The following is a 24,019-nucleotide window of genomic DNA, read 5'->3' on the forward strand; positions in this document are numbered from 1 at the left end:
TCATCATCATCATCTTCATCACCATCATCATCATCATCATCATCAGCACCATCATCATCATCATCATCATCTTCATCACCATCATCATCATCATCAGCACCATCATCATCATCGTCATCTTCATCATTACCATCTTCATCATTACCATCTTCATCATTACCATCTTCATCATTACCATCATTATCATCATCATTATCTACATCACCATTATCACCGTTACATCATCCTCACAATCACCATCATATTCTTCATCCCCATCATTATCATCACTATCATCATCATCATCATCATTATCTACTTCACCGTTATCATCATTATCATCGCCATCATCATCATATTTTTCATCCCCATCATCTTCATCACCATCATCATCATCATTATCTTTTCATCACCATTAACACCGTTATCATCACCATCATCACCACCATTCTACAACACGTTTGATTTGAGTAAGAAAAAAAAAACACGTGTCGGTGTGTGTTTCATATCAAAACGTATTTAATGCGAGAGTCAAAAATTGCCTGCTCTTCCCCAAATACATAATTTATCTTTTTTGACAGATGGTAGACTTTTTGCAGAAACAACACATAATTGCACAATTTTCACGATCTAACAACAAATAGTAACAAAAAGAACGTAAATTATACCCCTAACCACCCAGATCGTAACGCTGAAAACATTCAAATTAGCTAACACAAAAACATAATAAGCATGAGAATTTTTAATTTACGGAATGTATTGCAATATAGGTCACGAAAGAGAATAATGATTCTTCCATTGGTTTCATCTTTTGAATTAAAACTAAAGAATCATACTCCAAAATTTGATGAGACACTTGGCTTATTTGTCTTGCTTATTGATTTGTGTCTGGTTGATAGTCGTAAAATAAACTTTCAACATTTTATCTAAGAGTTTAGGCTTTATAAACGTGTGCTATCGTGGAATTATTATTTAGAGCATAGATACAAAAACATGAAATCCTACAGTTTTCAAAGTTATGATGAAAGACGTGGCTTATTAAGCAATGACTGCTTCGGAAAGACATACACATATATTTCAAGGGTATTTTTCTAGCAACTATACAACTACCGACTACTTCTACAAAACGAACAACAACTACGATCTATAAAGTAAACTACACAAATTGTTGTCATGGAAATATGCCTTAGTCATGTTGCACACGTTACGTCATTTCGCTGGCGTATAACTGCGTCAGCGACTAGCCCTTTCTTTGACGCGCCTTACAAGAGTTATATCGCAGAAAGGGTGGATTTATAATGAACAGTGCAAACATGTGTTGAATTATTGGCGCATGCACTAAATTTTCTGTGTAGTTTTGTTGACGCGGGTATTGACGCAGGTATTGACGCAATCGAAGTCAAAGGTCAACATCAGATTTATCATTTATACATTCATTTCAGCGCATGGTAAAATCGTTTCAGAAATATACAATCAATATATTTGGCACATTCAAAATCAACTTCCAAAATACAAAATTTAGCGAAGAAAATACTCTTATATTTATAATTCATAATATTTAATACAATTTACATAAACTACTTGGCATCCTAATAACAAAGTTATTCAGTGGAAGTATATCATTAATAATAAACGGTTTATAATCTAGAAATGCACCAGCTAAATGAGCTACATCTATTCATGAATTGATAGTATAAACTTAAAAATATTGATACTATATGCAATTATAGTCACATGATTGTTAATTTCGCATTTTCAATTCTCCACGTCGTTCCTCGTTATATAGTAGGGACTTTTAAATTCTGCACGACGAGAACGTGGACTGCCCTTTTCAGGCAATGTGACGTCCTTTTAAGGCACTGGCAGTGACGTCACATTGCCTTAAAAGGGCAGTCCGCGTTCTCGTCCTGCAGAATCTAAAAGTCCCTAATATTACCACAGACACATAATCGGAAGATAGTTATTCCCCCACTGCACAGTAAGATATTTCAGACGATGACATTATATTTCAGTGCATTATTGCTTGAGGAATTTATTACAAGTCTCAATAAACAGCGATTAATGAATTGAGCGCATGCATCTTGTTACAGATGTGGTTTGTGCTGTATTTTCTTTTCCTTTTTGACGAATGATTTGATTTGTACGGCATCACAGTTCGATCAACGAATTAAGTTCTAGAAATAGGGATTTCATTTCAATACACGGCTTTGGACCAATCCCTTAACATTTGATTAAAATTGCTATAACCCTAACCACCGATGATTTTGAAGACCCCCCCCCCCCCCCCCCACCCCCCCCCCCCCAGATATTGCATTAATTTTACGTTACCCAAAATAATAATGCCGGATTTTTCTCTTCCATCTTATTCATCATTCGTCACTGAGGCTGCAAGTTCATTTCTTGGCACTGCATGCCTTTACAGATCACCACCCTTCCTTCCAAAATGTTGACCTATGGAAATGAAATAAAAAATTTCGCTTCCCGAATTCTAGATTTACCTTTAATATATATTCATCATTTCATTCGCCAATTCGGTACAACAAAAAAAATGGCTTCTATTCTTCGCCCCTATTTCAAATACAGATATGGTTATATTGTACAGGGCAGACTTTCAACAGACAATGCTTTATAAATCTATTCATATTTCAGTAAGTTGTGGATAAACACTGGCAATTTTCAAGGCTCGTTGAGATTAATTCATGAACGGCACCTCAGTCATTTGAACTCGTATCTCTCTATGTCCATCTATACAGTTCTGTACATTGTCAATTGCCGGAGCAAGATGTGCAGTTCACTAAATCCTAATTATCTATACAAAATATAATGGATGAGAGAGTAACTGGAAGACTTATTATAACAAACAAATATTTGAGTTTTCTTTCCCCACACCAACAAATTTGCTTACTTCTATATTGAATTCGTGAAGGGTACTCAACCTTTGCTTTATCTCTAATTGTCCGACTTTGCAACCGAATATATAAATATAATGTATAAATTCACAAAATTGAGATATCTATTGCATATGATGATCATAAACACACAAGACGATAACAAAGATGAGAATACTAGATTTGTTAAGGTCAAGCTTATGGCTATTAAGGCTAACTTCTCCTCCTTGCGAAGTTTTCGAAGTCCATCTATTTCATGGGTTATCTTCGGTATTTACTTACACGGCCTCCTGTTGATATTGCTTCACAAGTATGAATGGTTAAGAAGAGTATAGTTATGAAGTATTATGGTGACCACTGCGAGTGATTTCCTCTGCTCTTTCAGTCTTGAAATCATGTTGATATTCAGTTATCATCCTATCTTCGCCGCTACCGCTACTACCGCTGCTTACCGGCGACACGTCCCCCGATGACCGCAGCTCGCTCATCCGCCGTTGCTGCTCGGCGCGGTTCTGGAGCGGTAGTGCCGCTTCGTCATGCTCCCTATACAGCATCAGCTCCGATGTTGGGCTCAGATCCGGACGGCTCCTCATCAAACCACCCCTGCCGTCCGCGGCGGTTTCATCCGCAGCACCCTCTTGCTGCATCACCAGCTTCTGGAACTGGAGTTTGTCCTGGTACTTGCGCAGCTCGGTGCTGTCAGGATGTATTTCCTTGATGTGGTCGTAGTGAAAGTCGGCGGTTTCTGTCGTGATGCCGCATTCCTCGCAGACAAATATTTTGGAACGGCGCTGCTTGTAGCAGTACCGATGCTGTTCCCCATGGACTTTAGAGAGATGGGACTCGAGCGAGCACCGCTGCGTGAAGGCCTTCCCACATTTTCACACTTGTAAGGGCGTACTCCTGAAAATGGAAAGACATGTAAAGGAAATAAAATGAAGGTATAATATTAACTGATCAAATATGATGCGTTCTGATTATTTCGTTGAAATTGGGAAAGAATGTATCGCAATACAATCTTTCTTATTGTCTAGGGTGAACTCATTTGGGATGTTTCAGACATTATCTTCATTTGAATCATAACGGGTTATTTGTACCATTGGTGAATTCAATCACGCTTTTTTGAGTTCGAGAAGCAACTCATCAACTGCACTATTCGTATAAGAGTAGGGGGAAACCCGGTGTCTTGGTCCACATATGCGCACACCAGTATATACATATGCAAGAATCTTCAGCATTGAAGGAGACAGATTATCAATAAGAAGAAGAAGAACAGTTAAACGAACTGATCGGAGTAAATCCCATTAAAAGTAATTCAGAATCGAGGGGGGGGGGGGTGGTCCTGTTTCAGAAAAGAAACATGATTTTTTTTCTCTCCAGAATGACCGTACTGCATTTTAACGGACCGTATTAATAACTAATTCGCAAGTGGAAATTATCAGCTTAGCCTAATAATGTGTATTCATGCATTATAGGTAACAATTACAAGTTGTTTTTTTAAATAAAAAAACAATTTCTCACCTGTGTGTGTTCTGACGTGTCTCTTCAAGTCAAAGGTATCGTTGAATCCTTTCCCACAGAAAGCACAGTTGTACCGCTTGGTGGCGCTGTGGCACTTCATGTGACGGTTCAGAAGCCTCTGCAGTGGAAAGACCTTGTTGCAGACCTCGCAGAGGAACGTCGAATCCCCCATAGATAGTCCGCTGGACACATGGTTGTTCAAGCGAGATCTCCCCGGCGCCCGCTTGAGTGGGGCATACTCGACCGTTGTTGTGGTGGGAGGCGGTTGGACTGTGACGTTGGTCACCGGATCGGCAAGATTCCGAAGCAGTTGTTGCTGGGGCAGAGAATTCTGAGTGGCTCCAGCAAATCCGTTGACAAGACCCTGGTGTTGAGCTGACGAGGTTGGAGGAACCCACATGTTACTGGCAGGTGGGTTAGTTAGCTGAAGAAACACATTCTGGGCAAGAGTTTGAGGCGGGATTGGTCTGATGAGATGAGGAGGCTGATCTTGGAATGCAGAGTGAGGCATTGCATGTCTAGGTAGACTTTGTTCTAAATGTGGTGAGCCTCCTTGGGCAAAGCCGTTTTGATAATGCAGAGGGATCGGACGGAGGGTAGTTCCGCCGATGGGAGGAGTCTGCGTGGTCGGGATAATCGGTCCTCTGATGTCAAATGTCTTAGAATGTGGAAAATTTGGATTGATTGTGTTTAATGGCGCAGGAGTCCCGTTGGGAACTATCTGGCTAAGCTGCGGATGAGGCAACGGATCTTGAGGTGAGAAGAACCGAGGAACCTGCTGCAGTGGTGGCATCTGTGGAATCTGACCGTTGTATTGGGTCAGCATTTCCTGACTGATGCTATACCGAGTTGTTTGTTGGAATGTCAAATGTGCCTGAAGGTCTCCAGGTCTCTGGAGAAGTGCACTTGGAGTTGGCATCGTTAAATTGCTTGGGATCGGGAGTTGTTGCTGTAGAGATGGCTGAAGGCGTGACTGAAGGATGGACGGATTCATGATAGGCTGGCAAGGGGAAGGTTCACCGCTACGACTACTATTCCCGCTACTGTTTCCACTATCTGGAAGTGAACCTTCAATCGTAAATGGGGAACCCCTATTACTGTTATCACTGTTTGAGCTTGGGATAGACTCTAAAGAGGACGGTGAGTCTCTTGCGGATGCGATCATCCTGTCCACGGCATGTCGCTTCGACAGTTGAACAACATCTAAAGGATCAAACATGTCCTTTCGTTTCTTTAGATCAACGTTCGTGAGACTGTTGGTTCCATTTAAAGGCGAGTCTTTAGACAGTAATTCTATTTGTGAAGGCTCACTTGATGAGGCAGTTGAGTGAATGAAAGTATCAGGTTGATACTGTTCATTGGATGGAGACGAATGAGTCGAAATGCGCTCAGTGCTTGACTTGGACGGACTTTTCAGAACGGTAGGAGGCGACACTAATGAACGCATGTGGCGTTTCCGTGGTGGCAAATTCTTAGTTGGAATGCTCGAAAGTGACGCATCAACGGTTTGATTAGCTGATACTCCGCTATTTCCTCCTTGTTTGATACTACTCTCAGGACTGTTCCTCATAATGCGAAGATGTTCCAGGCTAGGAATCTCAGGGGAGTTTTTAAAAGCAGTTTTCGAACCACTGGTAGAGTCGGAAATAGTTTCATTGCTATTGATCTTTGAGTTCCTGCTGGATTGGTTGATGTCACCTCCGTTCGTGACCATAGCATCATGATTACTAACCGAACCCGAGCTTCCAGCTAGGATGGTCGAAATCATGTAATCGCTTCGAGGCGTGCTGCCATTTGCAGAGAACCCATTCGTTTCCTTCCTCAAAAAGCAATTCCCTAGCTCGTTTAACGGTTTGTCACAGTCTGGAGCCATTGTGGGTGTGAGGGCGCCATTCAAGTGTGTTACGTTTGGTGGTGACTTGTCTTGCTTTGATTTCCAGTCGCAGAGGTCGGCGAGAGTGTGCAACCAGGCATTGGAGACATCACGTATGAAGCCATTGGAGAGGGTCGGAACCGAAGAGGACTGTCCCTTCCCGGGTGCTTCCTCCCTCATCCCATTTAATGGCATATCCTTTGAGGACAACCCATAGCCTTGTGGCGTCCCTTGCGTCGTTGCGTCGACGATGGCATTGGTGGGGTGGATGGGGAGGGCTGTTGGTGGTGGCGGGCCAAAGGTCAGGGGACGTAGGGTAAGATCCGCCGAGGAGGAGAAGGTGGTATGGGTCTGGAAGTGAAGTCCATTCGTTCCATGGTTGCTTCCTACAATGAAACAAAAAAAGTAAGAATTAGAAAATGGACATTTGTCTTTATCATAATGGTCACTGGGCAATATAAAGATAGAGCCCGAATTGCTAGACAATTGTGGTAAAAAAAATCAAATGATCGTTAATTAATCCACAAAAGAGGTTCCACTGAAAAAGACAATATTTGGTAAAGAATTTTGGGAAGCCCAACTAGCAATCATAGGAAGAAATCATGCGACACGGATCAGAAGGTTACATATCTGTGCTATGGTACATTGGTTTTCTGGTGTCACTACATTAATTGAACTTGAATTATAATATTAGCCATAGTAATGTAGAGTGAAGAAAAATAGTGTCACTCAATCACAGTCCCCTCCTTTCCACATTATCTCTCTCTCTCTCTCTCTCTCTCTCTCATTCGTTCTTCAATGTTCACCTCTCGTTGTCTTTCTCCCCTGTCCTCTCCTTCCTTACTCTTTTCCGTTCCTCGCTTTCCCCATATACCACCAAAGAGACAATCCACAATCTCTCTGATCTATTTCTCTTCATGTTCTTGTCATTTGAAAATTAGTTTTTCCCCCTTCTCTTTCTCTCTCTTTGGGACTCGCACAATTTCTTAGAATGGGTCCCAATTATATCTTTCATTAATTCCCCCCCCCCTGCCCTTTCCCTTCTGCCCAAAGATCCGGGTTTTTGTCCAAGTATATACATTTATTTGCCGGAGTAGTTTAACGCTCAAAATAAGACTGTGTCCTCGTAACCGCTATAGATCAATGCCGATTCCAATCGGCACCGACATAGCCATGGAAACGGTACACAAAACACTATTTTGTTCTCAACTAGATAATTTATCTAACACAAGATATGAATACCTGATTGATTCAGACTTGGATTATCATTGAATGCTGGTGGCTAGGCCGTGATGAATGAGAGGTTATTAGGCATAAAATTGCTTCTGTTAAAATGCACTTATTATGATTGAGAACCGACTTGGCATGAATATGCAACACAACGAAAATTAATGAATGGATAACCGTGCCAATGCCATTCGTACGAAGTCAGTTACTTTTTTATGTCAAATTACAATGTTATTCTAAATGAAAATGACAAATCATGGTTAAAAACAATTTGCCAAATATCAGATAAGTGCATGAACCAACTGCTTTTGTGAAGAAAATACAGTTTCATTGAATTTGTTGGCAGTGATTGAACGCGAAGTCTTCAGGCATTAATGTGATTTGGATATATGAGGAATGCTCTTACTCCCTTTATCTTTATTCATTTTCCCTTTTTTGGTTTTATTCATTTTTTAAATTTCGAATAAGTTATTGTTACTAAGGACATTTTGGTAAAGGAACATTTGCTCGATAAGGTAGAGAGTAAAAAAACTCTTTCGATTTCGTACTTGAATTATCAGGAGTTATTACATATTTATATTACTTTCACTACAAAGTATATAATACCACAATGTATCTTGTATCATCGTGTGTTTTTACTCCTTTTCTTCCCCTTACCCCCCCCCTCTCTCTCTCTCTCTCTCTCTCTCTCTTTCTCTCTCTCTCTCTCTCTCTCTCTCTCTCTCTCTCTCTATATATCTGTCTGACTCCCTCCCTCCCTCGTATCTTGTGAACGTTTTGGAAACTTGATCTTATTTCTACGCATGTTCCTGCGCCAATTTGCGCTGCGCTTTATTACGTCAAACAATTAGGGTTAGGTCGCAACCGGGTTTTTACGTCAGATTCTGGTTAGGGTTAGGTTGATAAATCTTTGATATATGTTTAAGACAGGATTTCGTAGGCAATTGTCAATTATTGACCAGTGGGCATTTCTTGTTTGTCAGGTACTCGAACATTGGCTCCGGTGACAAATACTTAGGGAATTATTTCGTCAAAGTTTAAGGTTGGGTTTAGTTAAAATTGGGTTTTACGTCAGGTCTATCGTTGTTTGTAGGGTTAGGGTTATGGTTCAGTATATAGTGTTTCGTCCAGGGTTTAAGTTAAGAAGCTGACTAGTGCAGGACATTTTCGCCTGTGTATTAACGGAGAATAATGTCCAACTTACCTAGTCGCCTTGATGAGAATGGAGGATAGAATGGATTGCAAAACTGAGGCAACATGTAACACGTCATGATGACGTCACAGTCACGTTTAAAGTCTGACGACGTCGAATGGCGAGACAAATTGTTTAGGCCTCAGAGCTAACATGGAAATGTTTAAATGTTTAAGCTCGATTCCCAGCTTCTAGTGACAACTTTCACAAGACACGACGGATGAAGATATTTAGAAGCTGAAATTTCCCGAACTCACGGAGCCTAAAACTAAAAGCGTCTTATAATATTAAGTTTGCATAACACAGATGTCTTTCACCATTTCCTAAAGTATCTCTTCCTCAAAGAAGAGTGAGAGAAGACGAAGCAGTATTATTCCTGTTCCTTCAAGATGTTCTCGCAAAGTACGATGCTTCCATCTTTAAAGACGCCTGAAGCACACATGAAGTCGGTATAAAATCAAGTTCTGGTCCTCCCGAAGTTGCAGACTAGAAATGCTATCCTCCCAAAGGTCTTCGTATGATGCTAAGGATGAGCTGCAATATGACGGACCACCACTAAGAGTGTCATCAACGTAAATGATTCAACCATCAACTCTTACAAAATCAAAAAGTCAAGTCCAGAACTTTGATAAAAGGTAACGAGATCAATAAAACCAATTTTCGCTTTTTTTCCTTCTTCTTTTTTCTGATTGAACAATCGAGTATCGAGTGCGGTCGGAGCACCTCCAACAAAGAACCATTCATACTTGAGTGAATGTCTAAATCAAATAATTCGGGCACGCTTCATCGTAATGCAAATGACATGTCGTTAAAACCCGTTCACGTATGTATTTTAATCTTTCATAGTGAGTAAACTTTTGAACCATTCTGGTGAACGCGCGCATGATTGTGTGTGATACTAAGGCGAGTGGTAATACGAAATTATTCGAATGTTGTTTAAGTTTAAGTTTGAGACTAGAAAATGTGTCACTTTGTGTAAAATAGAACAATATTGCACCCCATTTTGATTGGAAAGCTGTTTATTGATGAACTTCCTTTTGTGACAATCGGCTACAAGTCCAAAACAGTGCCGGTGCGTCTATCCAAAAAAAAAATGTCTAATTTAATTACCAGGGGTATTCTCATCACTATTAATACTGCTGTCCTCCCTGAAGGCCCTGCAATCTCATTATCATTACTTCGACTTTAGCTGAGCTACCATGTCATCACAAACCGCTCAAGCATTCAATGTAGAGCTCCAGGCTACCAGGCACCCATTTACTACACCTGGGTGGAGAGTGGCAAATGTAGATTAATGTCTTGCCAAAGGACATTAGTGCCGCAGCGGGACTCGAACCACGGACCCTGTGACTCAAAGTCCATCGACGTATTCACCAGACGACGACACCATTACTAAATCTTAATGTTGACACAAAAATAAAAGAATCAGATATTTTGAATCAAACTAAAAGTATAGTTATATTGTCTATTGGTGTATATATATTGACATTACATGTATGTGTTGTTAAGGTAAGGCAAATTGTAATGCGCTGATTGTTAGAAATTGCGACCGGAGTGCTACATATACAGTACCCCTTTAACTTAGGGAAATATTCAAAGTTAATAATGTTAAAATTCCAAATGTGAACGCACCGAGGAGGTACGTGTGACCAAGAAGTTATTACTCGCTCGGGTACTTGGGAGGTACCCATATACCACCCCCTTGGTACGGGTCTTTTGTACCGAGGGGTGCATTGACATCCCCCCTCGGAGCCTTGGTTGTTGAGTCAAGCGTGGAAGAGGGGTGAAACTAACGGGGGCTTTACCCCCAAGGGGTGTTGTAAAGTGGGGCGCTCTCCCGCAAAGTCAGCCTTGATCCATGCAACGGGGCCAATTTTTCTTCCTTTCTTCTCTTGATTAAGTAAGAGTTTGATATTTCGAGTTTCGGATTCTAGGACACAATTTAGATTTCCCTCTTCCAAGAAAGCATGCAATCCTTCGAAATTTAGAATATCTTCGTGTTATGACGATTAGTATCCTGGGTCATTAAGATTGAATGTTCGTTTCATTGCAAGTTCTTTTAAAATTGGATCGTTGAGGGATCTTAGTGGTATCGCATAGTGTTCGGCGGGCTTTTGCATATGATTACGTAGATAATGTAAACAATTTGATCAGTGCGCGAAAGCTTTAACTTTATTGTGATTCCCTAGATAAAAAAAATAACATGATTCATAAATCAATAATATTTTCATTTTTTTAGAGAAACACAAAAATGTTTATATATTGTGTGGTTAAATGTGTGGTTAAAACTAGAAATTGTAACAAATTCCTGCCTGAAATTCCAGCTCGGATTCTTAGTTCAAATCATAAAACGAGGGCGAAGTATTGAGAATTATAGATCATAACCCTGTGAATGAACTACAATGAACAATAGGGGTGAACCCCTGGCTTGTGAATTGTCTCGTGATATGCCCGCGACTTACCCGAGCGCGGTTAGCTAGTCATTGACTCCCTTCGCCCTAACCAAACGCGGACTGTTATATTGAAATATGGATTGAATGGGAATAATTATTATGATTTACAAGTATCATTGTATGATAAACGTCCCCCACGTTGCATTGTACATGTACATCAACTCTCTATAGAATATTTTTGCGAGAGAGAGAGAGAGAGAGAGGGGGGGGGGAAAGAGTTGCGGGGAGGTCGAGAATTATCCGCCGAGTTTGGATTAAGAAAAATTGTTGTGATACTATTTTGAAGGGGGCAAAGTAGCAAAGTACTAATATCGTCTCGTTCAACAACGCGCAACTCCTCAGGGTGTTTTAGTTAATGAATTTTGGTTTAGACAAAAATGAGAAACCACACTGATTTATAAATGGAGAGAAAGTCAACCAAAAAAGTGCACTTGGAACAATTCGGAATATTATTTTAATAGAATGAATAGCAGGATGTATTAATGTGAGAGACAGGAAATTGAAACGACAAATCATTTTTAAAGTAACTGTTTGGAAGAAAATGACAAATGATCGTGAACAGATGTACATTTCCGCTCTAAATAAAAGAAGGAATTTCTGTGATTAATATCCTGAAAAGGAGGAAAAAACCAGCCATTCCGATTTCGGATAAATGGTAAACGTGTAAGACGAAAATATTTGTTTTTACAAGGTAAGCCTGTTCGTCCCCGAGGGCCATAACATTATTATTACGCATGAAATTGCCAAGCACCCATTTACACCTAGATTGAGAGTGGCAATTGTGGATTAATGTCTTTGCAAGGGAAGTTAGTGCCGGGCTGGGATTAGAACCCTCAACTCTTAGATCAAGTCAATGAACCACGGCACCTCCACTAAAATGTGCGATTTCCAACAAACTACACGTTGTTTCAAAACAAGTGAATCAGTAAGGATTGTCCTATAATTAAAGCCTATTGAAAACTTGAATGAAGGGAACAAAATCAAGTCCTTCTTTCACAAATAATGTTGTAAAGTTTGATGAAATATGATACTCTGACAAGTTATCTTTTCCTTTTTTGTTTAAAGTAATTGTATATATATTTCCAGTTTATTATGCTACCGAAAATTGTTTGACAACTTTTCTATTTTGCTATAGTAATGTTTATGTATATTTGCTTATTTATGATTTAATTTCAGAAACAAACTTTAAGAATGTTATGTTCGTGACGCTACCGAAAATTGTTTATATTTATATGGAATGCAGAACACAATAAATCAATTCCAAATCATATCAAAATATGAAATAAAGCAGAGAAAATGATTGAAACCAGTATATTTTTGTGAAATTCGATCTCATAAACAAACTTTACGTAATGTCAAATTCATATCTGACATTGAGGACGCGATCCTTTTTATATTTCTCTATTATCAGAGAAAACTCATAACTTGCCTTTACTTCTAATTTTTGAGAAAAAAAAAGAAAATAGGTCTAACTTCATCTTCATCCTTCACAGATACTCGACGAATATGTATTTTGAAAAAGATGACCTCAGTTTGGATTTAATTGATATCACTGAACGATATTTGCACAAGCAAAGGTAATGAACCTGACAAAAAAGGCCGGTTCTATCAAAGGCTTTTATTTATTTATTTTTTATTTTTTCGAGCTGAAAAACCTTGGACTAGAATGACCTCCTGGGTAAAGTCAGAAAATAAAAGAATGACATTTGTGATGGATGAATTGGGCAGAAAGAAAAATGGCGTTTAACTTTATTGTAATTGTTGATGTCAAGTTTATCTCTTCTTGGGGTATATTAAAGGGATGGTCGAATATTTCTTCTTCTTCGTTAAAGTCACTGGTAGCTTACCAGTAATAAACAACAATTTAAACGTCTAATTTTCTTTCCCATTATTTCGTGTAATTGGCGCGAGGGATGGAGGGAGAAAGAGAAATAGAGAGAGAGAGAGAGATATATATATATAAAGAGAGAGAGAGAGAGTCTACAAGGGCATATTTATTAAAACAAAACAAAACTTTTCTTGCCCGTGTGCTTTTTATTTGCTATACAATTAGATTTTCTCTTACCGATGAAGTCATGTTGCTTATTATTTCATATTTTTTAAATAATTTTGATTTGTGCATGGAGTTTAATGAGTTGGATTTTTTTTTTAAATCAAAAAGGTCCTGAATGCCTTTTCAAGGTTAATGTTACTTCCATTTATAATCAATATTTAACATCGTGTCTCTTTCCCTATCTCCACAGATTATCTTGAATTTCAAAGATATGAACAAATCAATTGAATCTTTCATAGAAAGATAATCAGAATCCATTGGGAATATATAACAGATTGCAATCAGAAATCGATTCCATCGACCAACGCAAATATGAACGCATGTGACAGCATTGATTACAGTCATGCCCCAATGGGAGGGTGGACGGGGGGGGGGGGGGGTTGCTATGTCTGACTTAATTATAATATCTCCATATTTGATACCAACTGATATAAAACTGTTTGTTACCTTTGCAGCGTAGTGGCACAATACCAAACACGACACCCCGCCGAGTCTCATTTAAACTTCATCATGTTGAAGCAGATTTTGTGCGTCCGCTTCTGAATAGAATATATTGTATGACACTTACTTGTAACAATTTTGATCCTGATTAATTACCTGTTATGGAGTCACCGTTATAAAAGCCTAAGAAATGGCCGACAGCCATATCACATAGAAATGAAATTGAATTGCACGGTTGTATGGAGAGAGAGAGAGAGAGAGAGAGAGAGAGAGAGAGAAGGGGTGGGGGAGAGGGCGGGGGGGGGGGGGTGATTGGGTTGCACAATGCGTGGGGCTTATCCGCCGACCAGTTATACTTTCGTCATACCGAGATATTTTTCTCTTTAGATAATGCTACTTGACCCAGCTTTCCCCCTCAACATCTCCCTTCCATCAAAGTGCATTCATATCAGGGGCGGATCTGGGGGGGGGGAGGGGTGTTTCGGCGGTTTAACCCCCTCCCCCCCCCCCCCCCCTTGGACGGCCAAGTGAGAAGAAGAAAAAAAGAGTAAAACAGTAAAAACGGCGCGATTTTTTGGAAAATCCTGGATCCGCCACTGGGTCAAAACACCCCCTTGACAAAATGCTAGATCCGCCCTTACATTTTGTATACAATTATTTCGTTTCCCCTTCTCCTTCCCTCCCTCTGTCTCTCTCTCTCTATCTTTCTCTCTATCTCTCACACTCTCCCTTCTTCTCTTTCTTTCACCCCCTCTCTTTCACTCTCTTTCCCTCTCCCTCCATTTCTCTTTTTCTCTTCTCTCCTCTGTATATAGTACATGTACATCAACCTATCTTTCTCTTCCTCTCTCTCTCTCTCTGCGCTGCAAGTCGATATTCCAGTTACAAGGCCGTGTTATCATTTGTCTTTACAACAAAATGTAATAATTGAGAGCATAATGATATACATATTCAGGTACATGAAACGATACGGAGATTGATATAAAGATACCCGATAGGCGTTACATAAACTGATAAATATAGATGCAATTTCTGGAAGCGAGAAACAGATAGCGGTACAGTTTTTTCTTATTGAATATCATTTTCATCATCCCATTGTTCTCGTCACCCTCTCTGCACGTTTTGTTCGGAAGCATAGTTATAATAATCATCGCATGAGGGCGCAATAAACGTTGAACGCCACACCGGCTGTACAGATACAGCTATGCATGGATGGGTACGTATTAAAAAGGTTATTTTTGGATATCAATCTAAGTGCTCCCCAACGAATGTTGACGCAAATGTAATCAATGTTCGCGTGATTAGTAACCCACACCTGATTCAATACATATTACATACTCGTGTGCACATCTATTCAAAGGATGCCTATTTTTAATCGTTTTGTTTACATAAATGATACATGGTTGGCTCTGATTCATGCCATTTGACCTACGAATTACCGACCTACATAATCCATGAACTTAGTATTCATTCCAGTTCCATTGGATTAAAGACGCAATACATCTTTATTGCAGGCTAACGTCTTTAAATGGATATTTGAATTAACAAGCCATTACACTGGCCCAATATTGAGATTTATGGTCTAATTTCTCCTCAGAGGCAGTGCCAGTTAGGAGGGGGCATATCAGGTAAGTAATATGGGGGGGGGGGGGGGGGGGGGGGGGGTATATTGCCCTTGTCACCTACATGTACCGTTACACCCCTCCAATGGCTACATTTCAGTTTAGTACCACCACAATGAGTGTTCTTTTGCAAGTGCAAAAACAGGCGGAATTAAAGGAGTAGTCCACTCTCACATTAGTGTGTTTCAATAAAAGAGGACATTATGAGAGAAACAAATTAGTTACAGTTTGAGGAATATCCGATTAAAAATTTAAAAAATTGCTCAAATTTTCACTGACTTTCATTTGTATACGTCTATTAAAACTATTAAAAACAACCTTACCACAGGATCGACTTTAACTTGATCTTAAACGTGTAAAACTAAAGGAACATATTCGGTTAACAAAGTACGAACCGATTTGAAGACATATATCATCCTTAAAATTTCGTGACGTTCTTCGATCTTGTAATGGATCATGTATTGACCATGTGTAATATGTACTGTTGCTTAAACAATAAATGTATTGTTAAGCGATTTCTATCAGAAAATAAGATGACATTGTTCATAATTTCACCCATCGATATTCCTACCCGATTGTATAAGTCAAATATTGACGATGTTGCTATAAAACCGCTGTTTGCGGTTATTATTTTTTAATCAATTGAGCACGGATGTATCCCCCATGTATAATGTATTTCTCTCCCACGATGTTTAAGACATTATTATTTTTTGGTATTTCTATTTGATTAGTCATAGAATGAAGAACCGAAGTGCTAACGTCACAATCGGTCGTCGTCCAGGTTACTGGTAATAACCATCAACTATTGCGCATGAGGTTAACCGAGAAATCATACAAGCAACGGGCTGGATCGAACAGGGGAAATTCAGAGTTTGTGGAAGGTGTGATGACAACACCTCTGTTAAGTACAACATTGGTTGGAACCAGCTACTTAGGCAACATGGCCAGTATGACGTTAAAAATTGGTACTCTAAGAAAGGCTTACACGTCGCCGATCGTTTACTATAAGGCGCTATAAAAACCCAGAATTTACATGTATTTGGGAGTCTGAATCTTCAAATGGAAGTCGGTCTTTAATTGCTCGGAATCACTAATTAGCAAGGTTGCGGTTATAGAACTGCAATACTGTACGTACATGTAACTGTGACCCTTGTGTTTGGGAGCTCCCTAATTAGTCTCTTTCTGTCGGACCAGCTCCCGATTATGAGTGGTCCAAAAGAGAGGGACTGACCGGGTCGCGGTAGGAGAGCAATTCTCACCTCAATAGAGAGAAAGAGAGAAAGAGAGAGAGAGAGAGAGAGATAACAGAAAGAAAGAAAGAGAGTGTGAAGGGGTGAGATTAATATTAAAGCAACATAGATTTTTTAAAAGGGCATTTTTTTATTCTGCTATCTTATCAAGCTGAAAAACCCCTATGAGAAGAAATTGCACGCACGAATGGACCATTCACACAATGGTGGAGAACTAAACCGTTCACAGCTACGGCTATTGTTCATGTTAATGTTCCAATTAAACACAAAGTTGAGTTATCCCTGTGAAAAAGAAACTGCCTGAAATCCATTGGGAAGGATTGACTGTGAAGCATATTATTAGTCTTTATGTATACTGTGGGGCTTTGGAATTTGGAATCATAAAATATAAACAAAAATTGTCATGTACACATAAATTTGTTATGTATGGGACGCACAAACATTTGACATGACAGTTTGTCTCTGAAGTTCTGCTATATCTCGTCGTATTTTAAAAGGGCATTTGAAGACCGATTTTCTTAGCGAGACATTCTTTTTTTTCTTCTAGGATATCCTTCCAAACCGACACAACAAAGATTTTTTTTTTAATCACAGATTATTTTCACCTCTTCTTTAACTCACCCTTCCCTTAAAGTCAACATTTTTCATTTACTTCTCGATCAATATATCCCACTAGGGGTTTTGTTACCCCTCTGGTAGGTTCATGATCCTTTACATGTACTTATATCGAGGCGAATATAACAGAAAAGAGAGGCTTTTGAAGAGAATAATAACGAGGGATTAATCCTTTGAAATAAAGGACGTGTTCCAAGAAACTCAGATTGAATATCCCCCCCCCCCCTCGTAACTGGGGTGTTAATTATCTAGGATTTCATTAATTAACAATAGGAGACACCTTTTTTGTTGAGCGCATTGTACTGGGTAGGTCCAAGGTGGTACATGCATTTGTAGCCTCCCAGGATTTGAATGGGGGTATTTGTTTTCCACAAATGAAACAAAAACTATTCATCAGACGAAAACGGTCATGAGGGAATTAAAATTACATGTACAAGATGCCATCCGAATAGATGCAGATTAGGCAAACATGCACCCATCTTACATGTATATGTGACTTTAAAAAGTCGGTGTTGCCCTCTATCAAAAATGAATATCCCAGTCATGATTATTATTATTTTGCAGTGCAACACACTTTGCTAAATATCAGTAAACATATATTACATTGATATGTTTGTGCAAAAGTCGATTCATCCTTCTCCTTCTCAATAACAACAACAACAACAAAAATAACAGCAAAACAAACCTCGCATTTCAGCGCTTACGAGGGCGACTTTTACTCTAAATTTACTCCCAAAATAACTTCGCATGATTTAGGTATTCATAAAAACCTATCCTCTTTTCTTCATTTTTCACCAAGCGAACATGATTTAAATCATATCACTTCCGTTCTTAAATATCATTGGTAAATAAAAGAATTATGAATTAACCCGAAAATGGACATGCACATTGCACTCAACATTTGTTCCTGCATTTCAGCGCTTACGAGGGCGACTTTTACTCTAAATTTACTCCCAAAATAACTTCGCATGATTTAGGTATTCATAAAAACCAGAACGAGTATAAAAACAAGAACAAGACACCACTTGAAATAAATGGTATCTTATTTGGTTATTACAATATGTTATAGCTTTCTCTACTTTACACACGGATTCAGTTAGTAGTAGATTACGCATAACGATACCAGTCTCAAGCCCTTTCCATTTAGGAGGAAAAGTGACCACATTCTTTGACCATAACAGACCACCAAAACAAAGGAGGACCCAGAAATGTTATTCAAAAACGCACTTGACCGTTTCGGCATAATCGGTTGCAGATTGTTTGTACACGATGTACCGTACCATGTAACTGCGTCTATTGTAAGAAACATACCGGATTACAAGATCCTAGTAAACCATGATGGAAACAGCTACAAGTCAAATCGCCCTAGTAGCTGGTTAAGTCGATGTTTCATTCAATACGGTGATGGGGATTAAAACATGAATAGCGGACTAACTGGAACGCAGTTTCGATAACGCTTGGAGCCGAACAAAAGCGTTATTAGAGACTATTCGGATTAATGGGGGTGTCCTGCCTCGACATTGGCAAAACAAAAGTTTGTCATTAAATGCAAAGGTGTTCCAGGAATAAAAGATTGGGGCTGGATAAATCCCTGATCGATTTCTTTTCTTCTCGAATTCGATGTTACCGTTGTGCATGGCTTCTGAGTAAAAGTTTGGTAGAATTAACGGTGAAAGGGGGATTTCGGATTAGTTGAAAATGTGTAAGCATCGGTTTCGATCATTTGGCTTTGGAAAAAAGGATGAGTTTCACCTTTATTCCAATTACGTTTATTTTATAGAGGAGGTTAAACTATGTGTCACCAAATATAAATAAAAGTCGGAGGCACCATGTCCCATTACGAAAAAAGATAAATGCAGGCAATATCATTATTTGAGAGAAAGAAGTTTTCTGTTTTTAGATGAAGTTTCCAAAACGTCCTTAATTATATTTATCACCCATCTGTTATGTTTTTTTTTTCTTCGCTAGACTGTTATACCAATTCCTTCTTTTTTATGTCTAGAACTTCTTTGTTGAAAGACACACACATATTTTATACATTATATTTTTCTTCTCTCTCTCCTTTCTCTTGATCGTACTCTCTCGCTCCCCTCCCTATCTTTCTCTCTCGATCGTAAACTCTCGCTTTGTGCCTCTTTCTCTCTCTCTCTCTCTCTCGCTCATAGTATACCAAACGATGATGACGATTGTTGTGCCAGATTTTCCCAACAGATGAAAAGTAACGGGACATTCGTCTTAATCCGACGGAAATCTATCTTATTGGCACTATACCAATGAGACTTGGCCATTGAAAAAAAAATAGTTGGGATTCACGGTTAAGTCTGACAAGTCCGTTATCTTTCAAAGGGAACCTCTTTTTCTTTTAATAATAATGATAATAATTATTTATGGTAATGATCATAATTAAAATTATTTATGGTAAATTATTTATGGTAATGACGAACTAATGACTTTATCATACAACATAATCCGACAAAAGTTCTCCTAACGTTTAAAAAATTAGTAATTAAATTATCTCAGACTAGCTTGATAAAAATAGATGTAAATTTTGTTCAGTGCTGAGTAAAATTAAGATAGGCGAAGAAATGAGGATAGGAAATTACGCATTTCAAAGCAATTTTCGCAAGTTTACCCGTTAAAACGGTGCATTTACTGCTTATACATCAACGTGTAATTCAACATGGACCTACATGATTTCAGGTAGTATTTCAATTTTAATTTCAATTTTGAACAGCACATATAATGCTAGTTCGAGAACCCGAGGTCGCCTTTAAATTTCCTGACATATTTTCTTCATTTATTTTGATTGACTTCAACATCTGTACTGCCCACACCGGTAGACAATACTCTATACCGGTTAATCATTTTTAATTGATATTCGACAGACTGGCGGTTTAAACTTAGCTGGAAATGGAAGTTCAATGGTCAACTACCTCTTGCCGAAAGGAGATAAGATAAATAGAGATTAGTTTGATAGATTTCTGCTGGCAACCCTGAGGTCATCTTGAGTCTTGACCAGTTGTTGAGCTCTGGTAAAAGGCCAAATTAAAAAAAACATGTTTAGCGTCCTAGGAAGGAGGACGCCCTTTTTTCTTTCAAAATGGCCGCTCTAAAGGGCCGCTCGGTACATTTTCCCTGACAGTCGGGCTATTTTTCAAGATGGCCGCCGACATTTAAAAAAAAAAGAAAAAAAGAAAAGAAAAGAAAATAGGAGGTGGCCCCCAAAAAGAATCGGGCGGGGACGCTAAACATGTATATATTTGTTTTAATGGCCTAAGGCCAAATAGAAGAAACAACATGTTTAACGTCCTGCCTTTTTGAAAAAAAGAAAGGAGGAGGCTCCCTTTTTTTTCTTCATTTATTCTTCAAAATGGCCACTCGGTACATTTTCCCAGACAGACGGGCTATTTTTGAAGATGACCGCCGGCATTTTTTTTTTTTAAATATCAGAAATATATCATTTTGGCAGAGTTTTTGCAGAGTTTTTTTTCTTAAAAAAAAAAGGAGGCGGCCCCAAAAAAGGAAGCGGGCGGGGACGCTAAACATGAATTTTTTTACTCGGCCTTAAATGCAGACGCATTTCAAGCGAAATTTACTTTGAAAAGTCATCATTTGTTTTGTACAGGGCGTAGGCATATGCAGATATAATGGGCCCCTCAAAAATATTGAGTTTCGAGGTAGTTTGTCATATGTGATAGATATTGAAAGGAGGAGGGGCGGGGGCGAGTGGGTATATGTGAAGGATATAGAGGGAAGCGCGATGGCTCAGTGGTTGAGCAGTGATCTCGAAACTGGGAGGTGCCGGGTTCGAAACCAAGTCGATGCGCTAGTGCCCTTTGGTAAGATATTAATCACCATTACCAAGTCCATCGAAGAAGACTGAAAGCTGTTGATACAATCGTTGCTTTAATACTTAGCAGTCAGGTAAAACAGACAAACATCCAAACGAAGAATTAAAGATAAACTAGGCATATAATATAATATACCATGTATAAAGAAATATGGCAAGAGTTTCACAATTTTAGGTTTTAAGGCCCAAGTTCCCACTAATATCTTCCCCCTCTCTCTCCTCCCCATCTCTCTCTCTCTCTCTCTCTCTCTCTTTCAGCTCAAATATAATTCACCATTTCCAACTCTCTATGAGAGTTATACCGCAAAGCCATGTTAATACAGCGAATGCCTTGCAGAAAAGTAACAAAAGTTTTATTTAAAAATATTGATGTAATTCGTTTATATCCTGTCGGTACTCAATGCTGAAGTGTACACGACTCCCAAAAACTGTAATAAACAGAGCATTATGAAAAGGTGTAAATTCGATGAATTCTTACTTCCTTTCTCGGTCATCACACAATCAATAGACCAATGACTGAGGGAAATGCAGAATATCAAGAAAAATACGAAAGTCGTATGTTTACTATAAGATAATCGTATCGGGAAATCATTTAACATTTAAGGACTTCAATGAAAACAATGCACAAGAATAAACCTGAATTAAGAAGAAAAAGAAGAAGAAGAAGAAGAAGAAGAAGAAGAAGAAGAAGAAGAAGGAGAAGAAGAAGAGGAAGAGGAAGAATAAGAATAAGAAGAAGAAGAAGAAGTAGAAGAAGAGGAAGATGAAGAGGAAGAAGAAGAATAAGAAGAAGGAGAAGGAGAAGAAGGAGAGAAAGGAGAAGAACAACAAGAATTTACTAGCAATTGGCAAAACAAATGAATTCACAGTTAGAGGTACATACCTATCGTCTCTTTAACATTTTTGCAGAAATCCGGCCCACCAAAGCCATCAACAAGAACATTATTATCTTTCATGGTTGGTACACCGCCTCTTGTGCTGGTATGTGATCCTCCAAGACCGCCTCTAAATCATATCCAAGTTCAGTTGGGAAGGGGTAAAGCCTTTGAAGTCATGTCTCTTTAATGTTGCTTGGTCGAAAGCAGTCTTACAGAACGAACTTCAAGTCGTATTATCAATTATGATAAATGTGGTGACGTCGATTTAATTGTACATCAGAGTGAAGGTCTTCATTCGTCTTGGGTTTCGAATCCTGCGCCTCATGAGGTCATCAAGTCTCTGCGAAATCGGTTACACAATATTGAAAGTCCACGAAAACTATTGATGAATCCTCCGTACAGGAATGCCACAGACCCCACGCAAAAAGGTCATCACAGTGCTCTCCGGTGGATAGTAATGTTATGTAACAGTAAACCGTGTTCGTAGGTATGAAAGCCCAAGTCCATGTTCAGCTGATCCACGCCGTAATGTTAGCCCCGTCTAGCGGGGGTGTAGTTAGGATTATCTTTTCTAAAGGGGGACTATGAGTTTGGGGGGGGGGGGGGGGGGGGGGTAATGTGTGTGGCGTAATCAACAATACACTATCATTCGAAGACTGTATCACACATGCAGCCATGTACGTACATACACGAATGGAAAATGTGTGTGTGCGTGTGTGTGTATGTTAAAAGCACTGTAAAGGAAGGGGTGTAAAACAATTACGAAGGGGGTGACTCCATCTCCCTTTAGTACCTCGTAAAGAAACGGAGGGGTGTTATAACATTTCCCAGACAATAACTCATTGACCGGAGATTACTGAGTAGAAGGCTATTAGCAGCTACACATCGGGGATAATCGGAAAACAACTTATGAATATTCATTAGTAAACAACAGGAACGGGTACAGTTGTAAAAGCTAGTCTTCGTTTCCCGGCATACGGCGACATTACAAAAGGAAGTTTGTCATACCAGCTAGGGAAGGAATGATGACAGAATCTTTATGAGAAAGGGAAACATGAGATATAAAAAGAGAGAGAGACAGAGAGAGACAGAGAGAGACAGAGAGACAGAAAGAGAGAGAGAGAGAGAAAGAGAGAGCGAAGGAAAGAAAAATAGGTAGACAAATATTCCATGTACATGTATCTACAGAGAGAGAGAGAGAGAGAGAGAGAGATGGAGAGAAGGAGGGGGAGGGGTACATGATTTTGTTGGTGTCAGTAAGGGTACGATAGATAGAAGTGATGCATTGCTATTATGACCACCATCTATTTTAAAGAAGAATAACCATGATTAAAATGAAATGATGTTGTTCCATCAACAAAATATGTCAACACATGAACATAATATTTAATCACAATTTACCATACCTATATATAATTATAACTCGGTCTTAAATCAGAAATGTTACATCTCCAAACTATGTTTTTAAAGGAAAATGTGACTAAATAAACGGGAAAATAACGTACCTATTCAAGTTCAGGTATGGGTTAAAAGACTATCACCTTCTTCATCTTTGTTTAGTTTTACACAACTGTAAAATGTAGTTTATTCAGCTGAATAATCCCTATGTCTACTATCAAGACACTCCAATTCTAGGAATCGTTTAAAAGACAAGGGGCAACGAAGCGTACCCCTATCTCGTCCTTCTTGCACATGGTGTGTGTTGTGTTTACTCACTAGTATATTTACCTGTAGTTTATAGATATAGACCTTGAGCGACAAAATTGGTATGAGACAAGCGTCCAGTGGGGGCATTTAGAGAAAGAGAGAAAGACACAGTGAGGGGGAGAGAGGGAGAGTTTATGTGCGCGTGTGCGTGTAAAATAATGTATTTATATAGTGAACAGAGGGAACTTGATAGTTCACTTACTTATTCGTCTTCCATAATTATTCAGTGAGATCATCGCAAAAACAAACAAACACAGAACATTAGGAACGGATGGAGTTCTACAACAACAAAGTCATGGAAAATGATGAGGGGGGGGGGGCTGAGAAGATAATAGCTTGTAAGTGTAATAAAAGAATTGGCTTTCTTCACGGATGTCTTGATACATTTATAATTAATATTGGAACAGACTCTTCCAAAGAGATATATTTGTTGATTTGACACCATTCTTAATCACCTCTTACTTTTGCAT

The 24,019-nt window shown here is 39.0% G+C and overlaps 1 protein-coding gene across 1 annotated transcript; it reads right to left on the reverse strand.

Moving 5' to 3' along the window:
• Nucleotides 1–1,949: 1,949 nt before the first annotated feature.
• Nucleotides 1,950–22,383, reverse strand: LOC115921123. Its single transcript, XM_030978236.1, is given in 4 exon segments — nucleotides 1,950–3,747; nucleotides 3,750–3,770; nucleotides 4,389–6,647; nucleotides 21,848–22,383. Coding segments are annotated over 4 exon segments (2,898 nt in total). The 5' UTR covers nucleotides 21,921–22,383; the 3' UTR covers nucleotides 1,950–3,202.
• Between the last annotated feature and the right edge of the window lie 1,636 nt (nucleotides 22,384–24,019).

This window comes from Strongylocentrotus purpuratus, unplaced genomic scaffold, assembly GCF_000002235.5.
Source record: "Strongylocentrotus purpuratus isolate Spur 01 unplaced genomic scaffold, Spur_5.0 spur5_scaffold_1, whole genome shotgun sequence".
Taxonomy (NCBI): domain Eukaryota; kingdom Metazoa; phylum Echinodermata; class Echinoidea; order Camarodonta; family Strongylocentrotidae; genus Strongylocentrotus; species Strongylocentrotus purpuratus.